The 23,191-nt window shown below is 44.7% G+C and overlaps 1 protein-coding gene and 1 long non-coding RNA gene across 10 annotated transcripts in view; one reads left to right on the forward strand and one right to left on the reverse strand.

The window, feature by feature from the left end:
• The window catches only part of LOC130369136 (uncharacterized), a 77,473-nt gene extending 61,077 nt beyond the window's left edge, over positions 1 to 16,396 (reverse strand). For all 3 annotated transcript variants that reach the window (XR_008892678.1, XR_008892677.1, XR_008892679.1), the window contains exons 1-3: positions 16,282 to 16,396; positions 15,318 to 15,412; positions 14,881 to 14,931 (exon numbers count right to left, since the gene is read on the reverse strand). This is a non-coding gene — a long non-coding RNA (uncharacterized LOC130369136). The remainder of the gene's footprint in view (positions 1 to 14,880; positions 14,932 to 15,317; positions 15,413 to 16,281) is intronic.
• The window catches only part of CREB3L3 (cAMP responsive element binding protein 3 like 3), a 104,040-nt gene that overhangs the window by 76,463 nt on the left and 4,386 nt on the right, over positions 1 to 23,191 (forward strand). For all 7 annotated transcript variants that reach the window (XM_056573856.1, XM_056573889.1, XM_056573899.1 and 4 more), the window contains 4 exons: positions 5,256 to 5,362; positions 14,886 to 14,954; positions 21,830 to 21,914; positions 22,605 to 22,701. In XM_056573856.1, the coding sequence (XP_056429831.1) occupies positions 5,256 to 5,362; positions 14,886 to 14,954; positions 21,830 to 21,914; positions 22,605 to 22,701 (358 nt within the window). The remainder of the gene's footprint in view (positions 1 to 5,255; positions 5,363 to 14,885; positions 14,955 to 21,829; positions 21,915 to 22,604; positions 22,702 to 23,191) is intronic.

The raw sequence follows: 23,191 nt of genomic DNA on the forward strand, positions 1-23,191 counted from the left end.
CAACATCGTGCAGGACGTTTGGCATTTGCCAGAGAACACCAAGATTGACAAATTCGCCACTGGCACCCTGTGCTCTTCACAGATGAAAGCAGGTTCACACTGAGCACATGTGACAGACGTGACAGAGTCTGGAGACGCCTTGGAGAACATTCTGCTGCCTGCAACATCCTCCAGCATGACTGGCTTGGCAGTGGGTCAGTAATGATGTGGTGTGGCATTTCTTTGGGGGGCCACACAGCCCTCCATGTGCTTGCAAGAGGTAGCCTGACTGCCATTAGGTACTGAGATGGGATCCTCAGACCCCTGTGAGACCATATGCTGGTGCTGTTGGCCCTGGGTTCCTCCTAATGCAAGACAATGCTAGACCTCATGTGGCTGGAGTGTGTCAGCAGTTCCTGCAAGAGGATGGCATTGATGCTATGGACTGGCCCGCCCGTTCCCCAGACCTGAATCCGATTGGGCACATTTGGGACCTCATGTCTCTCTGCCACCTTTCACGATAGTCTGTCCAGGAGTTGGTGGATGCCTTAGTCCAGGTCTGGAAGGACATCCCTCAGGAGACCATCCGCCACCTCATCAGGAGCATGACCAGGCATTGTAGGGATTTTATATGGGCACGTGGAGGCCACACACACTACTGAGCCTCATTTTGACTTGTTTTAAGGACATTACATCACAGTTGGATCAGCCTGTAGTGTGGTTTTCCACTTTGATTTGAGTGTGACTCCATATCCAGACCTCCATGGGTTGATAAATTAGATTTTCATTGATAATTTTTGTGGGGTTTTGTTGTCAGCACATTCAACTATGTAAAGATGAAAGTATTTCATACGATTAGTTCATTCATTCAGATCTAGGATGTGTTATCTTAGTGTTCCCTTAATTTTTTTGAGCAGTGTAGTTTATAAGGTTGAAAAAAGACATTGGCCTTGATTTACTAAGAGCAGAGTGTAGTTTTCTTTATGGGTTTTGATTCCTGACATGTATATTTCCGTGGTCTTTACTAATGGTGCAGTGAATGTACTGCTTGTAATGTCACCAAGAATGTGCGTAAAGACGTCAGAGCACCCCTCCACTCCATCCAGAGGGACAGACCCAATCAGTTGGTTGCACCAGACCATGTGAAGTTGTCTCCTACTTTGTCCGGGTATACCTATGCTCTCACCATGGTGGATCATGACTCCAAGTGGGTCGTTGTGGTACCTGTCAAAGATCTCACAGCCTAGATGTTCTACTCTAAATGGGTGCAAACCCTAGGATGTCCTGAGTCTGTCCTAACTGACCATGGAACGGCCTTTGAGGCCCAACTCTTCCAAGAACTGTGTCAATTCCACGACTGCACGAACTCCAAACCACCGCCTATCACCCTCAGGGGAATGGGCTTTGTGAGCACATCAACCAAGTCTTTATCGATATGCTGCCATTGGCCTCTGTGCCAAGACAAGAATAATGACACAAGCTATAGCCTGAATTACTGGAGATTTACAACAATACAGTACACTGCTCCACTGGGTACACCCTCTTCTATTTGATGATGGGATGACACGGGCAACTGCCTATAGACCGGACGTTTGGGTTACAGGCTCCAATCAACAATTCTCCACAAACGTCCCTCGAGTGGGTCTCTGACCATCAGAGGAGGATTCAAGAGGCCAAAGAGATTGTCAGTAAGAAAATGGGCGAGGCCTGACAAAGGCAACAAGATCATTACAACCGCCATGCCTCAGCCAAACCACTCCAGGTGGGCAACAAAGTTTGGGTACGGAAGTTCCCAAGAACCAACAAATTGGATTCCATCTGGGAGACAGAACCAGACAAAGTGACGGCTATACCATATCCCGAGTCCGATGTGTATGAAGTCCAGAAGCCTGGGTATGAGCCACAAGTCGTCCACTGAAATCGTAACAAGATCTGTCTTAATTGAAGATTACTTATTTTTGTGGGGCAAAGTGCATTCTATTGGCTTGCTTAATATGGCCCTTTGGAATGCAATTGTATTCCACAGTATTCTTGTTTTGTAAGAGTTTCCTCTCTAAGGCTATATTCACACGCTGGAATGTCCGTGCGTTCCGGAGAGAGCGTGACATTCCAGAGAGTGCCAGCACCAGGAAAGCAGAGAAATGTGCCGTCTCATAGACGTCTATGCATTCCATGATGACTCAGCACAAAAAATAAACGTGTTCATTCTTTGTGCGGACACGGAAATCTGAATGTTTCCGTCACGGAAATTCCGCCATGTGCACATAGCAGCAGAATCCTGTTGAATTCAGTGGGACTCTGCGGCAGCAGAATTTCTGTGTGGACATTCCAAGAGGAATTTCACATGGAAATTCCGACGTGTGAGCCTAGCCTAATTATTTTGCATCTCTGTTGGAGTGACCTGGGTTCATGAGATAACTCGCCTAGACACCTAATGAATTATTTTCATTTTGTATCTGTCCGTGGTATGCAGAACAAACTGTATAAAGTACAGATACTGTAGCACTTAATCCAGATCCAAGGAGAAGGTAGGGAAGGGGAGGGGGGAGGAGGAAGGGGAAGCTCCAGCTCCACTTGGAAGTGAAAAAATTCCTTTATTGACTTTCCATAAAATTAGAAAAAGGTAAAAAAAAAGTGCAAAAACAAAATCAAACGTGCATGGTGAGTTAAAATCTCACGTCCACCTACGCGTTTCGGGCTGTCAAAAGCCCTTAATCCTAGTGCATGACCTACATGCTTCGAACTGCTTATATACACTGGCAACCTTATCAAAGGTCACATGATCCAAGGCCACATGACCCTACACATCTGATGCTTAATTCACCTTAAATCACTATAAGCCACATAGCACAACCATAATGCAAACTTGTATATTAACCCTTAAAGAGGATCGGAAACATGAGTATCAATAGATATATGCCAGATCATTTCTATAATTCATCCCTGCTGGAAATCTAGTTTCTAGCATGAGAATCCAATATGCCTCACGTTTAAGCAATAAGCGGGACCAGTCTCCACCTCGTTGAGGAGGGGAAACCCTTTCAATGCTGCATACTTCAATAGAGTCTGAATTGCCCTGGTGGACCTCGGCTATATGCTTGGACAAACCGGACATTGAGCGTGAGTTGAAAACCGCAATGTGTGCATTATACATATTTTCATATATGCGTTTTTTCAGCTTTCTAGTCAATGCACACATTGCGGTTTTCCACTCACGCTCAATGTCCGGTTTGTCCAAGCATATAGCCGAGGTCCACCAGGGCAATTCAGACTCTTCTCCTTGGATCTGGACTATGTTCACCAAGAATATGGCTTGGCTCTGTGCTCTCGTGCTCCCTGCCTGAACGCACCTTCCATGTGAGAACTGCATAATTACCGGTGAGCTGGAGTTTTTTTTTTTTTTTGTCTTAGGACTTTGTGTGTAGCACTTAATTGCATCTGTATAAATCTGCATGTGTTGGTCAATCTCAGTTGGTAGTTGTAGGTAGACATTATGACAATATCAAGGGAAACAGAGAACAGGGCGTGAGCAGACGGCACACGGCAGTAAAACCGAGATTTCCCATGAGGCGCTTTTCCAAAAGATGTGCACAAAGACGTATAGTAACTGGTTTATTGGGTAAAATGTTGCTACGCACAAATAGCGTTTCTAGCCCGGACTTAGTCAGGGCTCTTCGTGACAGGAGCATGGTTTTTACGCTCCTGTCATGTGTGCCTGGCGAAGAGCCCTGTCCGGGCTAAATACGCTATTTGTGCATAATGATATAGTAATTTGTGTATTCAGGGTTAAAACATTATCTCACTATATGTTATAACTACTCCATGGGCCCAGATTTATCAAAGAATGTCTACAGTAGAGCTGTTTTCCCACGTTTATTTGAGTGGTGGGTTTGACTAGCGTGCATCTTATTTATCAAGAAGGTGCAGCAGGATGATGAATTTCGCGCAGCTCTGCTATGGGTGGGAAAAGCTCTACCACATACACTTTTTCGAGACACTTGTGAGGGAGGGAAGTAGACTCTTTCCCGGGTCCTGAATTTGGCAGGTTAGGTGTTTTTACTTACTTTCACACAGCTGCCAGGACATTTTTACTTGCATTTTAGAAGCTACAATCAAATTTGGTTGCGGTATCTAAGGGGTTAAAGCCGGGCATCACCATGATCAGTGATTAGAGATGGGTCCTGGTGGCCACCAGTACTACCCGGCTATGACTCACACTCAGCTCCTGAGTGCGTGTCATAGAAGGGGAGTGGGACGCTGTCGTCCACAAGAGGTTAAAGGTTGAATTGTGGAAGGTAGAAGTGGTTCTCACGTCTACTGGTAGGTGGTGTAGCTTTGCGCCTAAAAAAGTACCTTTGCGCACAAAATAGCGACTTTTGACAAAAGTCGCAAATGATAAATACGTGACCACTGCATGGTCAAAAAGAAAAGGTTCTACGGGTAGGCAAAAAAAGTTAAACTGTCTATATCAAAAGACGCATAAAAGTCTCTAAATATGCTGCTTGCGCCTGAACTGCGCCTAAACATAGACAAAAAAAAAAAATGCTCTAAAAGCAACGATAAATCTCCCCCATATTGTTTTTCTTTAGATGGTTTTGTCTAAACTGCCTATGTAGCTGAATGTAATTGGAAGCACATCATGTCATTGTACCATCGTCCCATTGGTCGAAATTCTACTGTGGACATAAATAAAAGGCGTGAGCGCAGTCAAGTGCTGGGTAGGGCTGCTACAATTTAGTAGAACGAGCTGTGTGATGTGTGTCTTTTCTTTGTATGAATTTGAAGCTCACAGACGGACAAAAGGGCCTGATGGGGTGAATGGGGAGTCCCACGACAGTAGCAACTTCTACCCAATAAACCAGTTACTTTACGTCTTTGTGCACATCTTTTGGAGAGGCGCCTTATGAGAAGTCCTGGTTTTACTGCCATCTGCCGTCTGTCACTCCCTGTTTGCATAGTTACTGGCCTGTACTCTGATTATCTGGTGGGACGGGCTTATAGATGTGCGCTGAGCATAACATCATCCGGAAAGAGGCTATCGACATTACGTCATTTATGTTATATTTCCTGACAGTCTTCGCGAGGTGCGCTCCAGCGCTTTTTTTGTGTTTTTCATATTGCAAGGGGAAACAGGGGAAGTGTAGTAATGAATTACCAAAATCCCCATAGCAGTATTGTACCGTGTCTCTATGGCAGGTATGGTTCTATTGTGATTGTTGTACATCTCACCCCATACATCTTTTAAGCTGACAATGTTTTATAATTCACTTTAACAGTTTGAGGAACGTATCCTTAAGAAAATTAGGCGTAAAATCCGCAATAAGCAGTCAGCACAAGAAAGTCGAAAGAAGAAGAAAGAGTACATGGAAGGACTCGAGACCAGGTACAGGCTTAAAATAAGTAACAGAACATTAGAGGTTATTCATGCATTACAGTTATAGGGGAAGATTTATTAAAACCTGTCCAAAAGAAAAATAGCGCAGATGCCCATAGCAACCAGATTGCTTCTTTTACTTTTCAGAGGCCTTTTATAAAAATGGAAGAAAAAATCAGATTGGTTGCTATAGACAACTGGTCAACTTTTGTTCTGCACAGATTTTGATAAATCTACCCCATAGTGTGTTCTTGTCAGCATTTTCTGCCCTGAGCTGAAATATATGAAATCTGAGCTGTGATCCGTTGCTGTAGGGAAAAAAAAATCAGTTTTCAGACAGCATGATTAATCTGAGCCAATATGTTTCCTACTGCAGTAAAAGGAAAAATAAAAATTTATTAAAGGGGTATTCCAGGAATTCTTTTTATTTGACTATGCTACAGGGGCTGTAAAGTTAGTGTAGTTCATAATATAGTGTCTGTACCTGTGTTACGGTTTTCTCACAATTCTTCTGTGATTTTCACTCCAATATTTATTTTTAACAGCATACAAAATGACTGTTGTCTCAGATTTTTCCCAGCTTGCAATGTGGCTGAGACCTGACTCACTAGTTAGCTGATGACAGGGAGCCTGTCTGCTTCAATGGGTGGAGGGATCGCTTGGTGGGAGAGAATTCAATCTGCAACAGCTGTAGGCACCCTGATTGAAAACCACACTGATTTGAATGGATGCAGCTCATTTATGTTTCAATGGGTGGGGTGGCTGATGTGTGGGAGGGAGGGAGGAAGATGGAATTGTGGGATGTGTAGTCAAAAAAAGAAAAGTCAAACAGGAAATACTAGTTCACAAACAGCTAGCCACAGTGTAATGGTAATCTCACAACATAGCTGTTACGCCGAGCGCTCCGGGTCCCCGCTCCTCCCCGGAGCGCTCGCTTCACTCCCTCCGCTGCAGCGCTCCGGTCACGTCCTCTGACCCGGGGCGCTGCGATCCCGCTGCCAGCCGGGATGCGATTCGCGATGCGGGTAGCGCCCGCTCGCGATGCGCACCCCGGCTCCCCTACCTGACTCGCTCCCCGTCTGTTCTGTCCCGGCGCGCGCGGCCCCGCTCCCTAGGGCGCGCGCGCGCCGGGTCTCTGCGATTTAAAGGGCCACTGCGCCGCTGATTGGCGCAGTGGTTCCAATTAGGGTTTTCACCTGTGCACTTCCCTATATTACCTCACTTCCCTTGCACTCCCTTGCCGGATCTTGTTGCCTTAGTGCCAGTGAAAGCGTTCCTTGTGTGTTCCTTGCCTGTGTTTCCAGACCTTCTGCCGTTGCCCCTGACTACGATCCTTGCTGCCTGCCCCGACCTTCTGCTACGTCCGACCTTGCTTCTGCCTACTCCCTTGTACCGCGCCTATCTTCAGCAGCCAGAGAGGTGAGCCGTTGCTAGTGGATACGACCTGGTCACTACCGCCGCAGCAAGACCATCCCGCTTTGCGGCGGGCTCTGGTGAAAACCAGTAGTGGCTTAGAACCGGTCCACTAGCACGGTCCACGCCAATCCCTCTCTGGCACAGAGGGTCCACTACCTGCCAGCCGGCATCGTGACAGTAGATCCGGCCATGGATCCCGCTGAAGTTCCTCTGCCAGTTGTCGCTGACCTCACCACGGTGGTCGCCCAGCAGTCACAACAGATAGCGCAACAAGGCCAACAGCTGTCTCAACTGACCGTTATGCTACAACAGTTGCTACCACAGCTTCAGCAGTCATCTCCTCCGCCAGCTCCTGCACCTCCTCCGCAGCGAGTGGCCGCTCCTGGGATACGCTTATCCTTGCCGGATAAATTTGATGGGGAATCTAAGTTTTGCCGTGGCTTTCTTTCCCAATGTTCCCTGCATCTGGAGATGATGTCGGACCTGTTTCCCACTGAAAGGTCTAAGGTGGCTTTCGTAGTCAGTCTTCTGTCCGGAAAAGCCCTGTCATTGGCCACACCGCTCTGGGACCGCAATGACCCCGTCACTGCCTCTGTACACTCCTTCTTCTCGGAAATCCGAAGTGTCTTTGAGGAACCTGCCCGAGCCTCTTCTGCTGAGACTGCCCTGTTGAACCTGGTCCAGGGTAATTCTTCCGTTGGCGAGTATGCCGTACAATTCCGTACACTTGCTTCAGAATTGTCCTGGAATAATGAGGCCCTCTGCGCGACCTTCAAAAAAGGCCTATCCAGCAACATTAAAGATGTTCTGGCCGCACGAGAAATTCCTGCTAATCTACATGAACTTATTCACCTAGCCACTCGCATTGACATGCGTTTTTCTGAAAGGCGTCAGGAACTCCGCCAAGATATGGACTCTGTTCGCACGAGGCGTTTCGTCTCCTCGGCTCCTCTCTCCTCTGGTCCCCTGCAATCTGTTCCTGTGCCTCCCGCCGTGGAGGCTATGCAGGTCGACCGGTCTCGCCTGACACCTCAAGAGAGGACACGACGCCGTATGGAGAACCTCTGCCTGTACTGTGCTAGTACCGAACACTTCCTGAGGGATTGTCCTATCCGTCCTCCCCGCCTGGAAAGATGTACGCTGACTCCGCACAAAGGTGAGACAGTCCTTGATGTCTACTCTGCTTCTCCACGTCTTACTGTGCCTGTGCGGATGTCTGCCTCTGCCTTCTCCTTCTCTACAGTGGCCTTCTTGGACTCTGGATCTGCAGGAAATTTTATTTTGGCCTCTCTCGTCAACAGGTTCAACATCCCGGTGACCAGTCTCACCAGACCCCTCTACATCAATTGTGTAAATAATGAAAGATTGGACTGTACCATACGTTTCCGCACGGAGCCCCTTCTTATGAGCATCGGATCTCATCATGAGAGGATTGAACTTTTGGTCCTCCCCAATTGCACCTCGGAGATTCTCCTTGGACTTCCCTGGCTTCAACTTCATTCCCCAACCCTGGATTGGTCCACTGGGGAGATCAAGAGTTGGGGGTCCTCTTGTTCCAAGAACTGTCTAAAACCGGTTCCCAGTAACCCTTGCCGTAACTCTGTGGTTCCTCCAGTAACCGGTCTCCCTAAGGCCTATATGGACTTCGCGGATGTTTTCTGCAAAAAACAAGCTGAGACTCTACCTCCTCACAGGCCTTATGATTGCCCTATCGACCTCCTCCCGGGTACTACTCCACCCCGGGGCAGAATTTATCCTCTCTCTGCCCCAGAGACTCTTGCCATGTCCGAATACGTCCAGGAGAATCTAAAAAAGGGCTTTATCCGTAAATCCTCCTCTCCTGCCGGAGCCGGATTTTTCTTTGTGTCCAAAAAAGATGGCTCCCTACGTCCTTGCATTGACTACCGCGGTCTTAATAAAATCACGGTTAAGAACCGCTACCCCTTACCCCTCATCTCTGAACTCTTTGATCGCCTCCAAGGTGCCCACATCTTCACTAAATTGGACTTAAGAGGCGCCTATAACCTCATCCGCATCAGAGAGGGGGACGAGTGGAAAACGGCATTTAACACCAGAGATGGACACTTTGAGTATCTGGTCATGCCCTTTGGACTGTGCAATGCCCCTGCCGTCTTCCAAGACTTTGTCAATGAAATTTTTCGTGATCTGTTATACTCCTGTGTTGTTGTATATCTGGACGATATCCTAATTTTTTCTGCCAATCTAGAAGAACACCGCCAGCATGTCCGTATGGTTCTTCAGAGACTTCGTGACAACCAACTCTATGCCAAAATTGAGAAATGTCTGTTTGAATGCCAATCTCTTCCTTTTCTAGGATATTTGGTCTCTGGCCAGGGACTACAGATGGATCCAGACAAACTCTCTGCCGTCTTAGATTGGCCACGCCCCTCCGGACTCCGTGCTATCCAACGCTTTTTGGGGTTCGCCAATTATTACAGGCAATTTATTCCACATTTTTCTACCATTGTGGCTCCTATCGTGGCTTTAACCAAAAAAAATGCTGATCCCAAGTCCTGGCCTCCTCAAGCAGAAGACTCCTTTAAACGACTCAAGTCTGCCTTTTCTTCGGCTCCCGTGCTCTCCAGACCTGACCCTTCCAAACCCTTCCTATTGGAGGTTGATGCCTCCTCAGTGGGAGCTGGAGCTGTTCTTCTACAAAAAAATTCTTCCGGGCATGCTGTCACTTGTGGTTTTTTCTCTAGGACCTTCTCTCCAGCGGAGAGGAACTACTCCATCGGGGATCGAGAGCTTCTAGCCATTAAATTAGCACTTGAGGAATGGAGGCATCTGCTGGAGGGATCAAGATTTCCTGTTATTATCTACACCGACCACAAGAACCTCTCCTACCTCCAGTCTGCCCAACGGCTGAATCCTCGCCAGGCCCGGTGGTCTCTGTTCTTTGCCCGATTTAATTTTGAGATTCACTTTCGTCCTGCCGATAAGAACATTAGGGCCGATGCTCTCTCTCGTTCCTCGGATGCCTCAGAAGTTGATCTCCCTCCGCAACACATCATTCCACCTGACTGCCTGATCTCCACTTCTCCTGCCTCCATCAGGCAGACTCCTCCAGGAAAGACCTTTGTTTCTCCACGCCAACGCCTCGGAATCCTCAAATGGGGTCACTCCTCCCATCTCGCAGGTCATGCGGGCATCAAGAAATCTGTGCAACTCATCTCCCGCTTCTATTGGTGGCCGACTCTGGAGACGGATGTTGGGGACTTTGTGCGAGCCTGCACTATCTGTGCCCGGGATAAGACTCCTCGCCAGAAGCCCGCTGGTTTTCTTCATCCTCTGCCTGTCCCCGAACAGCCTTGGTCTCTGATTGGTATGGATTTTATTACTGATTTACCCCCTTCCCGTGGCAACACCGTTATTTGGGTGGTCGTTGATCGATTCTCCAAAATGGCACATTTCATCCCTCTTCCTGGTCTTCCTTCTGCGCCTCAGTTGGCTAAACAATTTTTTGTACACATTTTTCGTCTTCACGGGTTGCCTACGCAGATTGTCTCGGATAGAGGGGTCCAATTCGTGTCTAAATTCTGGAGGGCTCTCTGTAAACAACTCAAGATTAAATTAAATTTTTCCTCTGCATATCATCCCCAGTCCAATGGACAAGTAGAAAGAATTAACCAGATCCTGGGTGATTATTTGCGACATTTTGTTTCCTCCCGCCAGGATGACTGGGCAGATCTCCTTCCATGGGCCGAATTCTCGTATAACTTCAGGGTCTCTGAATCTTCCTCCAAATCCCCATTTTTCGTGGTGTACGGCCGTCACCCTCTTCCCCCCCTCCCTACCCCCTTGCCCTCTGGTCTGCCCGCTGTGGATGAAATTTCTCGTGACCTTTCCATTATATGGAGAGAGACCCAAAATTCTCTCTTACAGGCTTCTTCACGCATGAAGAGGTTCGCGGATAAGAAAAGAAGAGCTCCCCCCGTTTTTTCCCCTGGAGACAAGGTATGGCTCTCCGCTAAATATGTCCGCTTCCGTGTCCCTAGCTACAAGTTGGGACCACGCTATCTTGGTCCTTTCAAAATTTTGTGTCAAATTAATCCTGTCTCTTATAAACTTCTTCTTCCTCCTTCTCTTCGTATCCCTAATGCCTTTCACGTCTCTCTTCTCAAACCACTCATCCTCAACCGTTTTTCTCCCAAATCTGTTCCTCCCACTCCTGTTTCCGGCTCCTCGGACGTCTTCTCGGTCAAGGAAATTTTGGCTGCCAAAAAGGTCAGAGGGAAAAAATTTTTTTTTAGTAGACTGGGAGGGTTGTGGTCCTGAAGAGAGATCCTGGGAACCTGAGGACAACATCCTTGACAAAAGTCTGCTCCTCAGGTTCTCAGGCTCCAAGAAGAGGGGGAGACCCAAGGGGGGGGGTACTGTTACGCCGAGCGCTCCGGGTCCCCGCTCCTCCCCGGAGCGCTCGCTTCACTCCCTCCGCTGCAGCGCTCCGGTCACGTCCTCTGACCCGGGGCGCTGCGATCCCGCTGCCAGCCGGGATGCGATTCGCGATGCGGGTAGCGCCCGCTCGCGATGCGCACCCCGGCTCCCCTACCTGACTCGCTCCCCGTCTGTTCTGTCCCGGCGCGCGCGGCCCCGCTCCCTAGGGCGCGCGCGCGCCGGGTCTCTGCGATTTAAAGGGCCACTGCGCCGCTGATTGGCGCAGTGGTTCCAATTAGGGTTTTCACCTGTGCACTTCCCTATATTACCTCACTTCCCTTGCACTCCCTTGCCGGATCTTGTTGCCTTAGTGCCAGTGAAAGCGTTCCTTGTGTGTTCCTTGCCTGTGTTTCCAGACCTTCTGCCGTTGCCCCTGACTACGATCCTTGCTGCCTGCCCCGACCTTCTGCTACGTCCGACCTTGCTTCTGCCTACTCCCTTGTACCGCGCCTATCTTCAGCAGCCAGAGAGGTGAGCCGTTGCTAGTGGATACGACCTGGTCACTACCGCCGCAGCAAGACCATCCCGCTTTGCGGCGGGCTCTGGTGAAAACCAGTAGTGGCTTAGAACCGGTCCACTAGCACGGTCCACGCCAATCCCTCTCTGGCACAGAGGGTCCACTACCTGCCAGCCGGCATCGTGACAATAGCCATTTAGCCCCAAGACAAGCGCAGATCCTTCCTAAGCATGTCCATTACTGTCTGCCAGGTACACACTAAAATCACCTTATGGTGGATAACCCCTTTAATTGCTGTAATCCTTACAGTTCCAAACACTTTTTTGATGCCTTTGCTTGCTACACCACAGGGACAACCAAGTTTAAAACTCAGTCACCCATACCTCAAGGTGGCCATATAGGCATCCTCAGAACATTTTCCAGGAAGGAAACATTTTTGGGGTATTTCTGGTGCTCCGATAGATAGATAGATAGATAGATATGGGATATACAGAAATTTTCTACCAGCCAACCACAAACAAAAATCCATGGCCTTGCTATGATTCCTCCACAATGACAGAACCTTTCCCAACAGCATCATAAGTTCTTCCTAATCACAAACCACAATTGCTCTAGGCAAGGATTCCTTATTTTCAGTGCACCCAGGTGCAGATCTGGAAGCAGCATCTGCTAATGGGGCAAATTATATGCTATCTTATTCTCTTAAAGAGAACCTGTCACCAAACTAAACTTTTAATATATTGTTCCTTATGTAATTATAAGACACTTTGCTATTCACTTCCTGTTAAAATTCTCAACCTTTATATATTTTTAATGTGAGTGAACAAAAAGGCCACTAGGCCACTCTGTCCTGTTCCCTGCACAAGTCAAAGTGTTAGTTTGGTCCCCTCCTGGCCTGGCAGGAGACCAAACTCAGGAAGTATGTGTGGGGCATGGTGAGGCACAGCTCTTGCAGGCTTCAGGAACGTCGCACCTGGGGAATGCTCACTTTCTACTGTCGGGACCTCACACAATGTGAGCAAGGGGAAAGGTATGACACAGAGCTTTTTAAAGCTTTACAACCTAACCCTGCTGTGTACTTCTCCACAACATTATCCCTGACCTGTTTGGTGAGCTCCTTGGTCTTCATGCTGCTCTTTGTTCAGATGTATTTGAACTGAAATAAATTGCATGCAGTTCAACCCTATTGACCAATTATGTGAGTTGCAAATATGACTTATGAAGGCAATTGGTCGCACCAGATCTTTGTTAGGGGTTCCACAGTAAATAGGGTTGAATACATATACACAATACATTTTCAGATTTTTATTTGTAAATAATTTTGAAATCCATGTAATATTTCCCCCAACTTCCAAATGATGGAGTACTGCAGCCATAGAACACTTATCCCCTATCCACAGGGACCCCGCGCAATCTCCCTGGACCTGCTGCTACTCTGCGCGGCTAACATTTGTGTTATTGGCCTTACTAAGAGGTCAACAGACACACACCCTCCATTCAGCTCTATGGGAGAGGCAGAGATGCATGAACACTGCATCTTCACCTCTTCCATAGAGATACATGGAGGGGGCGTGTGCTGCAACCAACATGCCTCCTGCATGGGGAGAGCTGTGGCAGAGCAGGAGCCCCGTACAGGAGATTGCATTGGGTTCCAGCGGTCGGACCTTCACGATCAGACACTTATCCCCTAAGTGTTCTACGGCTGCAGTACTCCTTTAAAGGAAATTCGTCATCAGTGTCACCTGCACTAACCTGTCAGTAAAAACAGGTAGTGCAGGTGACACTGATGACAACTTGCCCGTTCTTTGCTTTCATTCTTTGGCAATCTTCAGTATCTTCAGCTCCTGGCCTGACTTGGAGCATGGGCGGAGCTTAGTGACGTCTCTACTGCTGTTTGCTAGCAGCAGGATCCAGCAGAGAACAGCAGCGGTGATGTCACTAAGCTCCACCCATGCTCCAAGTCAGGCTCGGAGCTAAAGATACCAAAAAGGATTGCTGGAGAACGACAGCACGAAAGGGGACAAGTTAAGTACTGTTGTCATCAGCAGGGCTGCCATCAGAAATTTCGGGGCCTCTTACACAGCTTCAGGACTGGGCCCCCCATCACCCCAATCAGGTAGGTAATGCCCCCAGTATACAGTGACCCCAGTAGATAGTTCCCCCATGTAGAATAAACAGGTAGGTAGTGTCCCCCAGGTAGATAATGCCCCCAGTTGAGTAACAATGCCCCCAATTATACCATGGGGTCACATTAAGTATATCTATGGTGGGTAATAATGCCCTCAGCTATTTAATAATACCCCCAGTTAGGTAATGCCCCCAGTTATGTAATAATGCCCCTCACATAGGTAATGCCCCCAGTTATGTAATAATGCCCCCAGTTATGTAATAATGCCCCTCACATAGCAGGTAATGCTGGAGAATGCCAGAAAATGCTATAGCTTGTACGTACATTATGTACGCAATTTTCGTATATTACGTCCAGAAGTTGGAGAACGCTGTTTACACAGCAGTCTCCTGCTTCTCTGCTTCTGCTGCCGCAGGGGGGTACAGCGGGGCCCGGGCCCTCTGGGAGCCCGGTCCCCTTACTGGTGTACTGGCTGTACCCCCCTGACGGGGGCCCTGGTCATCAGTGCCTCCTGCACTACCTGTTTGTACCGAAAGGTTAGTGCAGGTGACACTGGTGACAGATTCCCTTGGTCCTTGGTTGAATTGATAGACATGTGACTTTTTTCAATCGTACTTACTATGTAACTAGGTATTACTATAAATTTTTTTAGAAAAGTCCAAAGGGGTGAATACTCATGCAAGGCACTGTAGTTTGCAGTAGTAAAGATGGTCTTAATGAATTAAAAGTTGTCAAAGTACAATAGTAGCTGTCATCATTGTAACTTGTGTAACATATTAAATACATAGTAAACACATTCACTAAGCATGTTGAGTTTTTACTAGTGTGAAATCATGTTTCCGACTTGCAGGATTCCACACTATTATGGGGATTTACAGATTTACGGGAAAATTTTCTAGCCTGCTTTTTCTTGGTGGAAATTTTCCGCCATTTATTTACAGGATTTTCTGTGACAATATGTGGCGAAATGCGCCAGATTTTGGCGCACAACCCGAGAAAAGCAGTTAGGTGTACAATAGTAAATCAGGGCCATTATGTGAATGCCTAAATAATTTATTGTCTTCCTACCTTAGGATGTCTGCTTGTACAGCTCAGAATCAGGAGCTGCAACGCAAAGTTCTAATGTTGGAGAAACACAACATGTGAGTAGTATATCTTTTACAAAAAAAAATGATATTCACTTAATTTTAACAAAAGAGGCACTTATTTAACAATGGGTGCAACATTTTCTGCTTTGCATGATAACTTACATAATAGGTGACTGACACTACAATAAGCCATGATTCTGAAACCATATCTGAGACCATTTAGTTTGAGAAATAAAGCACCTTAAAATTTTCATTTGCAATTCAACATCTATAATTTTTTCCTGCCCAGTATACACAATTTTGCTAATACTATAAGATTTCCAATCATTGGTATAATTTGTATAATTCTAAATCCTTCTGTCATGTGATTGTTCCAGTAATAATAATTACAACAGTGATCAAAAACAGAAAACTAACTTGACGGGCACGCAGTGCATACTCATCACGCCTTTTTACTGCCTATAGGACTGATGGATGTAGAGGAGTGTGGATCCCAGTAGTCAAACTCTCTCCTGTAAATAGAGAATACATGTTATTTGTGGCACAATCACTTTATTTTTATATTGTTTTATTTAGATTTGTTTTTACAAAGTAAACAAAAGGTTTGCAAGACAAAAAGGCATTAAATACAGATAACCTGTATACATTGTAAATGATTGTCTGTCAACAGCCATATCGGGTGGGGTGGCCATTCTATTTCAAACCTTGTTATGCTGGAAGTAACAAAAAAGGGGAAGCTGAAATCCCCTTGGTAATGCCCAATATCCTATGATAAAGAAGGTAATTAAGGTATTTAATTACCCGAGTCTTCTGGCAAAACAAGATATAAACACAGGCACAAGGGAAGATGGGAAATATGATATCTACGGCTACCAAGTTGCATCAAAGGCTTTTGGTGAGTCTGTAAAAAGGCTAGTCAATTTATAATCCATAATCCAATTCAGTTTGTGTTTGACCAAGTTCAAAGGGACAGATTAACCCGTCCAGGACACAGGCGCCCTGGGACTTAAGGACCCAGGGCGTACCTGTACGCCCTGGACGTTTCCGTTCCCCGCCGGTATCCGGGCGGTGACCGCAACGGGATGCCTGCTGAATGATTTCAGCAGGCATCCCCTTCCGGTCACTGCCCGGTTAACCCCTGGGGGGGTCCTGAGACCCAATTCAGACTGATGATTTACGGTGATTCCAGGTCATACGGTTCTCTGGTGACCCAGAAAATGAGGGTGATCTGTGCTGTCTGAGACAGCACTAATCACCCTAAAGGGATAGGAGTGAGGTGGCAGCGATGCCACCGCTCCTATCCCTGCAATTAGTCAGAAGTGACCGACCAATCGCAGAATGGGGGCGAGGGTTTAAAGTTCAGTTCCCCCAGTGAGCTTACCAATGGTGGGCAGCGATTGGCAGTGATCGTCAAGCAGGTGCAGTGGGCAGCGATCCTGCTGTTGACGCCAAGCAGGATTCTTGGTAGGTGGTTGCCTAGCAACATCTGGAAGGCAAACAGCTGTCTGGGCATGCTGGGAGTTGTAGTTGCGTGCCTCCAGCTGCTGAACAACTACAACTCCCAGCATGCCACTCAGGAGAAATTGTGTTACAAATTTGGGGGTGGGGGGGGATTTTTCTCCTTTTACCCCTTATGAAAAGGTAAAGTTGGGATCTATACCAATTTGTTAGTGTACAAAAATGTTTATTTTTTACACTAACATGCTAGTGTTGCCCCATACATTTTCACAAGAGGTAAAAAGGAAAAATAAGCCCCCCAAGATTTTTAGCACAGTTTCTCCGTAGTACGGAAATACCGCTTATGTGATCGCAAAGTGCTCTGCGGGCTCAAAACAGGGCTCAGGAATAAGAGTGCACCATGTAAATTTGAGGCCTAAATTGGTGATTTGCACAGGGGTTGCTGATAGTTACAGCGGTTCTGACGTAAACGCAAAAAAAAAAAAAAAAATGCAAATGTGACCCCATTTTGGAAACTACACCCCTCACGGAACGTAACAAGGGTATAGTGAGCCTTAACAACCCACAGGTGTTTAACGGATTTTCGTTAAAGTTGGACGTGAAAATGAAAAATTGAATTTTTTTCACTAAAATGCTGATGTTACTCCAAATATTTCATTTTCACAAGGGGTAATAGGAAAAAAAAGCCCCCCAAAATGTGTCACCCCATTTCTTCTGAGTAAGGAAATGCCCCATATGTGGATGTAAAGTGGTCTGCGGGTGCACTACAATGCTCAGAAGAGAAGGAGCGCCATTGTGCTTTTGGAGAGAGAATTTGATTGAATTGAAAGCCATGTGTGTTTACAAAGCCCCCGTGATGCCAGAACAGTCCCCCCCCACATGTGTCCCCATTTTGGAAACTACACCCCTCACGGAATGTAACAAGGGGTACAGTGAGAATTTACACGTTACAGGTGTTTGACAAATATTTTGAACAGTGGTCCGTGAAAATGAAAAATGTAATTTTTTATTTGCACATCCCACTGTTCCAAAGATCTGTCAAATGCCAGTGGGTTGTAAATGCTCACTGTACCCCTTATTACATTCTGTGAGGGGTGTAGTTTCTGAAATGGGGTCACATGTGGGGGGGTCCACTGTTTTGGCAGAATGGGGGCTTTGTTAATGCACATTGCCCCCAACTTCCATTTCAACCAAATTCTCTATCCAAAAGCCCATTGGCACGCCTTCTCATCTGAGCCCTGTTGTAGGGCAATTTACATCCACATATGGGGTATTTCCTTTCTCGAGAAAAATTAGGTTACAAGTTTTGGTGGTCTTTTTCTCCTTTTACCCCTTGTAAAAATGAGAGAAAAAAAGGGGTCTACAAGAACATGCCAGTGTAAAAAATGAAGATTTAGAATTTTCTCCTCCACTTTGCTGCTATTCCTGTGAAACACCTAAAGGGTTAAACTTTCTAAATGTCATTTTGAAAACTTTGAGGGGTGCAGTTTTCATAACGGGGTCTCTTATGGGATATTTATAACATAAAGACCCTCAAATTCACTTCAAAACTAAACTGGCCACTGAAAAATTCTTATTTAGAAATTTGGAAAATTGATGCTAAACTTTGAAGCCCTCTAATGTCTTCAAAAATTAAAAACATGTCAACTTTATGTTACAAATATAATGTGTACATATTGTGTATGTGAATCAATATATCATTTATTTGCCATGTCCATTTTCCTTACAAGCAGAGAGTTTCAAAGTTAGAAAAATGCTAAAAATTTTACATTTTCATAAAATTTTTGAATTTTTCACCAAGAAATTATGCAAGTATCGAACTAAAATTTACCAATAACATAAAGTAGAATATGTCACAAAAAACAATCTCTGAATCAAATTCATAAGTAAAAGCATCCCAGAGTTATTAATGCTTAAAGTGACAGTGGTTAGATTTGCAAAAAATGCTCTGGTCCATAAAGGTCATAATGGGCTTGGTCCCAACTCCAAGCAATAACAATCTTGGCTGCCGGAAAGATAAAATCGATACATTTTCTAATACCCCTGGATGTATTGAGTATCAGGACTTTCACTTGTTCCGGCCTCTTCTAGAGGGTAACACCTGTTACTGAGTAGATTAGGAGGTAAATGCAAATTGAATCCAGAAGTGTTGCACATGGGGGCAGTCCCACCATATGTGAAGCATGGTTCCCCTATTCTGGAATCTGGAAGCATAGAGGAAAGGTGGAGGGAAAAATTGGCACCACTCTGATAGGAACCAAAACCCATCTAAGCAAGTCCTGCCCAGTTCTTGTAAATAAACATTAATAGAGAGTTTAGAAGTAGCAAGAGCCCTTTGGGTCCACTCTCTAGGTTCGAATGTCTTACCCAGAGCAGACTTCCAGGCAAACGTATAATTTACCAGAGGATAATAATCAAAATAAAGCCCTTACTTTCTGGAGAATTAAAGCAACTGATTACTGAAAAAAAACAAGGGGTTTGATTGCTAGTCTGCCCCTACCAACAAGACCTCAATAGCTACTTACTTACAGACAGTTGAGCTCACATGTACCCGAGCTAATTGAGCTATTGTGGATGTTTTATAATATTTATAGAGGTTGCACATACCCAAACCTCCCTGAAGGTGAAGGGAGTATAAAGTTTTGCTGGCTACTCATTGGCTTCTTGTGCCCCACACAAACTGCAAATGGTCCCTAATTGGTAGCAAACAAAATGCATTTAGAAAATTCGGAAGGAAATTCTATTTGAGACTAGACCAAGCCCGTAGGTTATCTATAACTAATTTATATAATGGGGGTAGTTAGCCGAATAAAGTGATGAGTCAGTTGGAGTCAGTGCTATAACCCGGTAGGGGAGTTTATCTCTTCTCCAACAAAAATTTCAATTTATTACCATAAATTCTCACAAGTTAATGTTTAACCCCTTAAGGACTCATTTGGACCTTAAGGACTGACTATTTTATATTTTCATCCACAGACTAGTATGAGGGCTTGTTTTTTGCGTGACCAGTTTTCCGTTGTAATGCCATCACTCACTTTATCATAAAATGTATGGCCCAACCAAAAAAATACTATTTGTGTGGGGAAATTAAAAAGAAAACCGCAATTTTGCTAATTTTGGAAGGTTTTGTTTTCACGCCGTACAATTTATGGTAAAAATGACATGTGTTTCTTATTCTCTGGGTCAATACGATTAAAATGATACCCATGATTATACACTTTTCTATTACTGTTGCGCTTAAAAAAAAAATCGCAAACTTTTTAACCAAATTAGTACGTTTAAAATCCCCCTATTTTGAAGACCTATAACTTTTTCATTTTTTCGAATAAGCGGTGATATGAGGGCTAATTTTTTGCGCCGTGATCTGTACATTGTATTAATACCATATTTTCTTATACAAAACTTTTATTACATTTTTTATAAATTTTTTTGAAATAAAAGGTTATAAAAAAAGCAGCTATTTTGGATTTTTTTTTTTACATTCACGCCGTTCACCGTATGGGATAATTTACATTTTATTTTAATAGTACGGATATTTACGCACGCGGCAATACCAAATATGTATATAAATAATTTTTTTTTTACAATTTTTGGGGATAAAATAGGGAAAATGGGGCAATTTACGTTTTTATTGGGGAGGGGGTTTTCACATTTTTTTTTACTTAATTTTTTTAATTTTTTTACTTTTATTTTTCCACTCTTATAGTTCCCAAAGGGGACTATTTATAGCAACCATTCGATTGCTAATCCTGTTCAGTGCTATGTATAGGACATAGCACTGATCAGGGTTATTGGTCATCTTCTGCTCTGGTCTGCGGGAAGGCAGATCAGAGCAGAAGACTCCCGGAAGACAGCGGAGGCAGGTGAGGGGACCTCCTTCTGCCGTGCAGGATGATCGGATCGCCGTGGCAGCGCATCGGGCGATGCGATCATCCTGTTAAGTGATAGCGATGCTGCAGATGCGTGATCTGTATTGATCACAGCATCTGAGGGGTTAATGGCGGACATCCGCGGGATCGGGGTGTCCGCCATTACCGGCGGGTCCCTGGCTGTGATCCACAGCCGAGACCTGCCGCACATGATGCCGGCATCGCTCCGATGCCCGCGGTTATGCTCAGGACGTAAATGTACGTCCTGGTGCGTTAAGTACCACATCACCAGGACGTACATTTACGTCCTGCGTCATAAAGGGATTAAAGCTTCAGAGTTGGTGGAATTCAGTTTTAGACTAGAAATCTCTGCTGGTTAGGGCGTGAGGTAAGGCAGAATGAAATAGCCAGGAGGAGGTTATCAGCAAAGAGGACCAACTTCTGTTCCCCCAAGCTCATCTTAATACCCTGAATATCAGGGGATCCATTAATCATGGCTGCCAAAGGCTTGATGGACAAAAGCAAACAAGATTGAGGAGAGAGGGCAGCCCTGCCTCTTCCCCTGTCAATACAACTGATCTTGGGTTCATATGGTTGACACTGATTTTAGCGATCTAAAAGGTGTATATGTTTTTTTTTAGCAATGTCAAGAAGGACGGACCTCCAGGGAGGCTTGGGTATGCACAACCTCTATAAATATTATAAAACAGCCAGAATATCTCAATTAGCCCAGGTACATGTGGGTCTATCAGTATAGAGTTATTCAAACACCACCAAAACACCTCTAGTTGAGCTCACCAGTTGCTAAAGCCCACACAAAAGACATAATTATCCAACCAGGAGCAGGGTAGAATCTTAAAAAAGGGATGTGGGTGAAAAAGGGTTGTGGGTGAAATCAGACTCTCCTCCCTATAGCAGAACTGAATCGCTCCTTGAGACCTGCTACTATTCTTCGGAACTCTCAGTCTGATCTCTTTGGCCTGAGTCTCCACATTCATCCATGGATCAAGCTTTGGAAGCTATCTCCTTATAATCTTCCATGGAAAGGTATCAACCACCCACCCCTGACCCAACCTGGATAAATGTCTCTCACCACTCATGGTCTTCAGTTTGCTTAACTTTTGTTTAAACATGCCCTACAGATGCTTGGCAGAACTATAACCCTACTAAGCCTGATTACAGCTTCTATCTTCTTCCGGTGATGTCTCATAGCCCCACTTTGCTTTGGAATTGGCTAAGCAGGATTTCACTGGAAGAAGGAAGAACACCACAAGAGCAGGGATCGGAAGATATGACAGCTGCAGCACCAGGGGAGCAGGTGAGGTAAATATGCCGGCGTTTGTTGTTTTATTGCTCAGGAAATCATAAGGTAAACTACATGTGCTTTTATCATTTCTTGTTCTAGTGTAATGTAAGTTTATTTAAATTACAGCCACCTTACTTTTAACATAGACGAGCCTGATTATTCTCCTTTGGAACGTTTTGTGCAGCTTTCTCAGTGAGGCCGAGATAACCTGGCAGCATAGTGGCCACTTGGTATATGAAGATATATAGATTAATTTGCAAATTAAAATCAGTGATATCATTTGCCTGTCTGTATAGGTCCCTCCTTGAACAACTGCGCAAACTTCAAGCATTGGTCTCTCAAACCACAGGAAAGACAGCTCAGACAGGAACATGTGTAGCAGTGAGTAACACCTCAAATTTATTCTTATTTTCTGTTTTAGTAGTATATAGAACTTCATTACAGCATGTAAGCGAAAAAACATATCCAGTGAGGAAATGTGTATTCAAGAAGTATATGAATACTATGCATGACAGATATTATAGGCAGATAACAATTAAACCTGATTTAGTGACATTATTATGTTTGAACACTCAATGATTATTATTGCTGAAAGAGTGAAGCTATGTTCCACACAGTATTTAGCGCCACATTTTCAGCCGTTTTTTTTTTTTTTGCATGAGGCTTTTGGTCCATTTTTTCAGCTGTGTTGGAACATAGCCTTTAACAACTTTGTAAAGATAGAACTACAGTACTATACATGATGCACAAAAGTGATCCCTGTAATTGACTTGTAACAGCACGACTCACCACTATGGTATGGGGCAGGTTCCAATGCCAATCATTGCAAACTCTTCAATCTATATGGTAGGTACTGCTGCCAATATAAAATGAAAAGAGGGTGTTCCTGGGGTGGCTGTGAAATGACAGCTGCTTTGCTTTAAGTAACAGAACAGTAAAGTTCATGCAATTAAACCTAGATCACTGGATTACTGGGTTTATGTGTTTATTTTTAAACAATTTTAGTAATAATAATTTCCTATTCAGAGCTTTGTTGTTAACCCCTTATTGTAACAATGTCTCTATCTTCAGGTATTACTACTATCTTTTTCCCTTATAATTTTTCCATCCATGAGTCAACTGATAAAAAACAAAGGCCAAGAGGAAAGTGATTTTCAACCAGTCCGAGGTAAAATACTCAAATCCCTGTTGCTTTTTTTTTTTTTTATCTCAATGGCACTTTTACAGGATGGCTGATATGATATATATGGCAATAATAAAGTGATGTATATGGCAATATTTTATAGTCCACTCATAACCATAACCTCTAATTACCCTACACCATAGTTATTCCTGTTATGTATAAAAAAAAAAAAAAAAAATATATATATATATATATATATATATATATATATATATTTTTAATAGTAATAAAGTTAAGCCCTATTTACCTCAAGTTTCGGAACTATGCCTCAGGTACATGTTGGTGTCCAGTGTGTACCACAGCTTACCGGAGGAGTGTCCGTTAACTTTTAATAGACCTACAAAAAAGTAAATTTAGTTACTAGTAGATTATTTCCTACTACTCATATACACTATTAATACAATATATTACACAGGAAAAACAATTTCTAAATAAGTTCAAATTTATTGTTTATACATTATCAAAGTTAATAAAC

Source organism: Hyla sarda, chromosome 1 (assembly GCF_029499605.1).
Source record: "Hyla sarda isolate aHylSar1 chromosome 1, aHylSar1.hap1, whole genome shotgun sequence".
Taxonomy (NCBI): Eukaryota; Metazoa; Chordata; class Amphibia; order Anura; family Hylidae; genus Hyla; species Hyla sarda.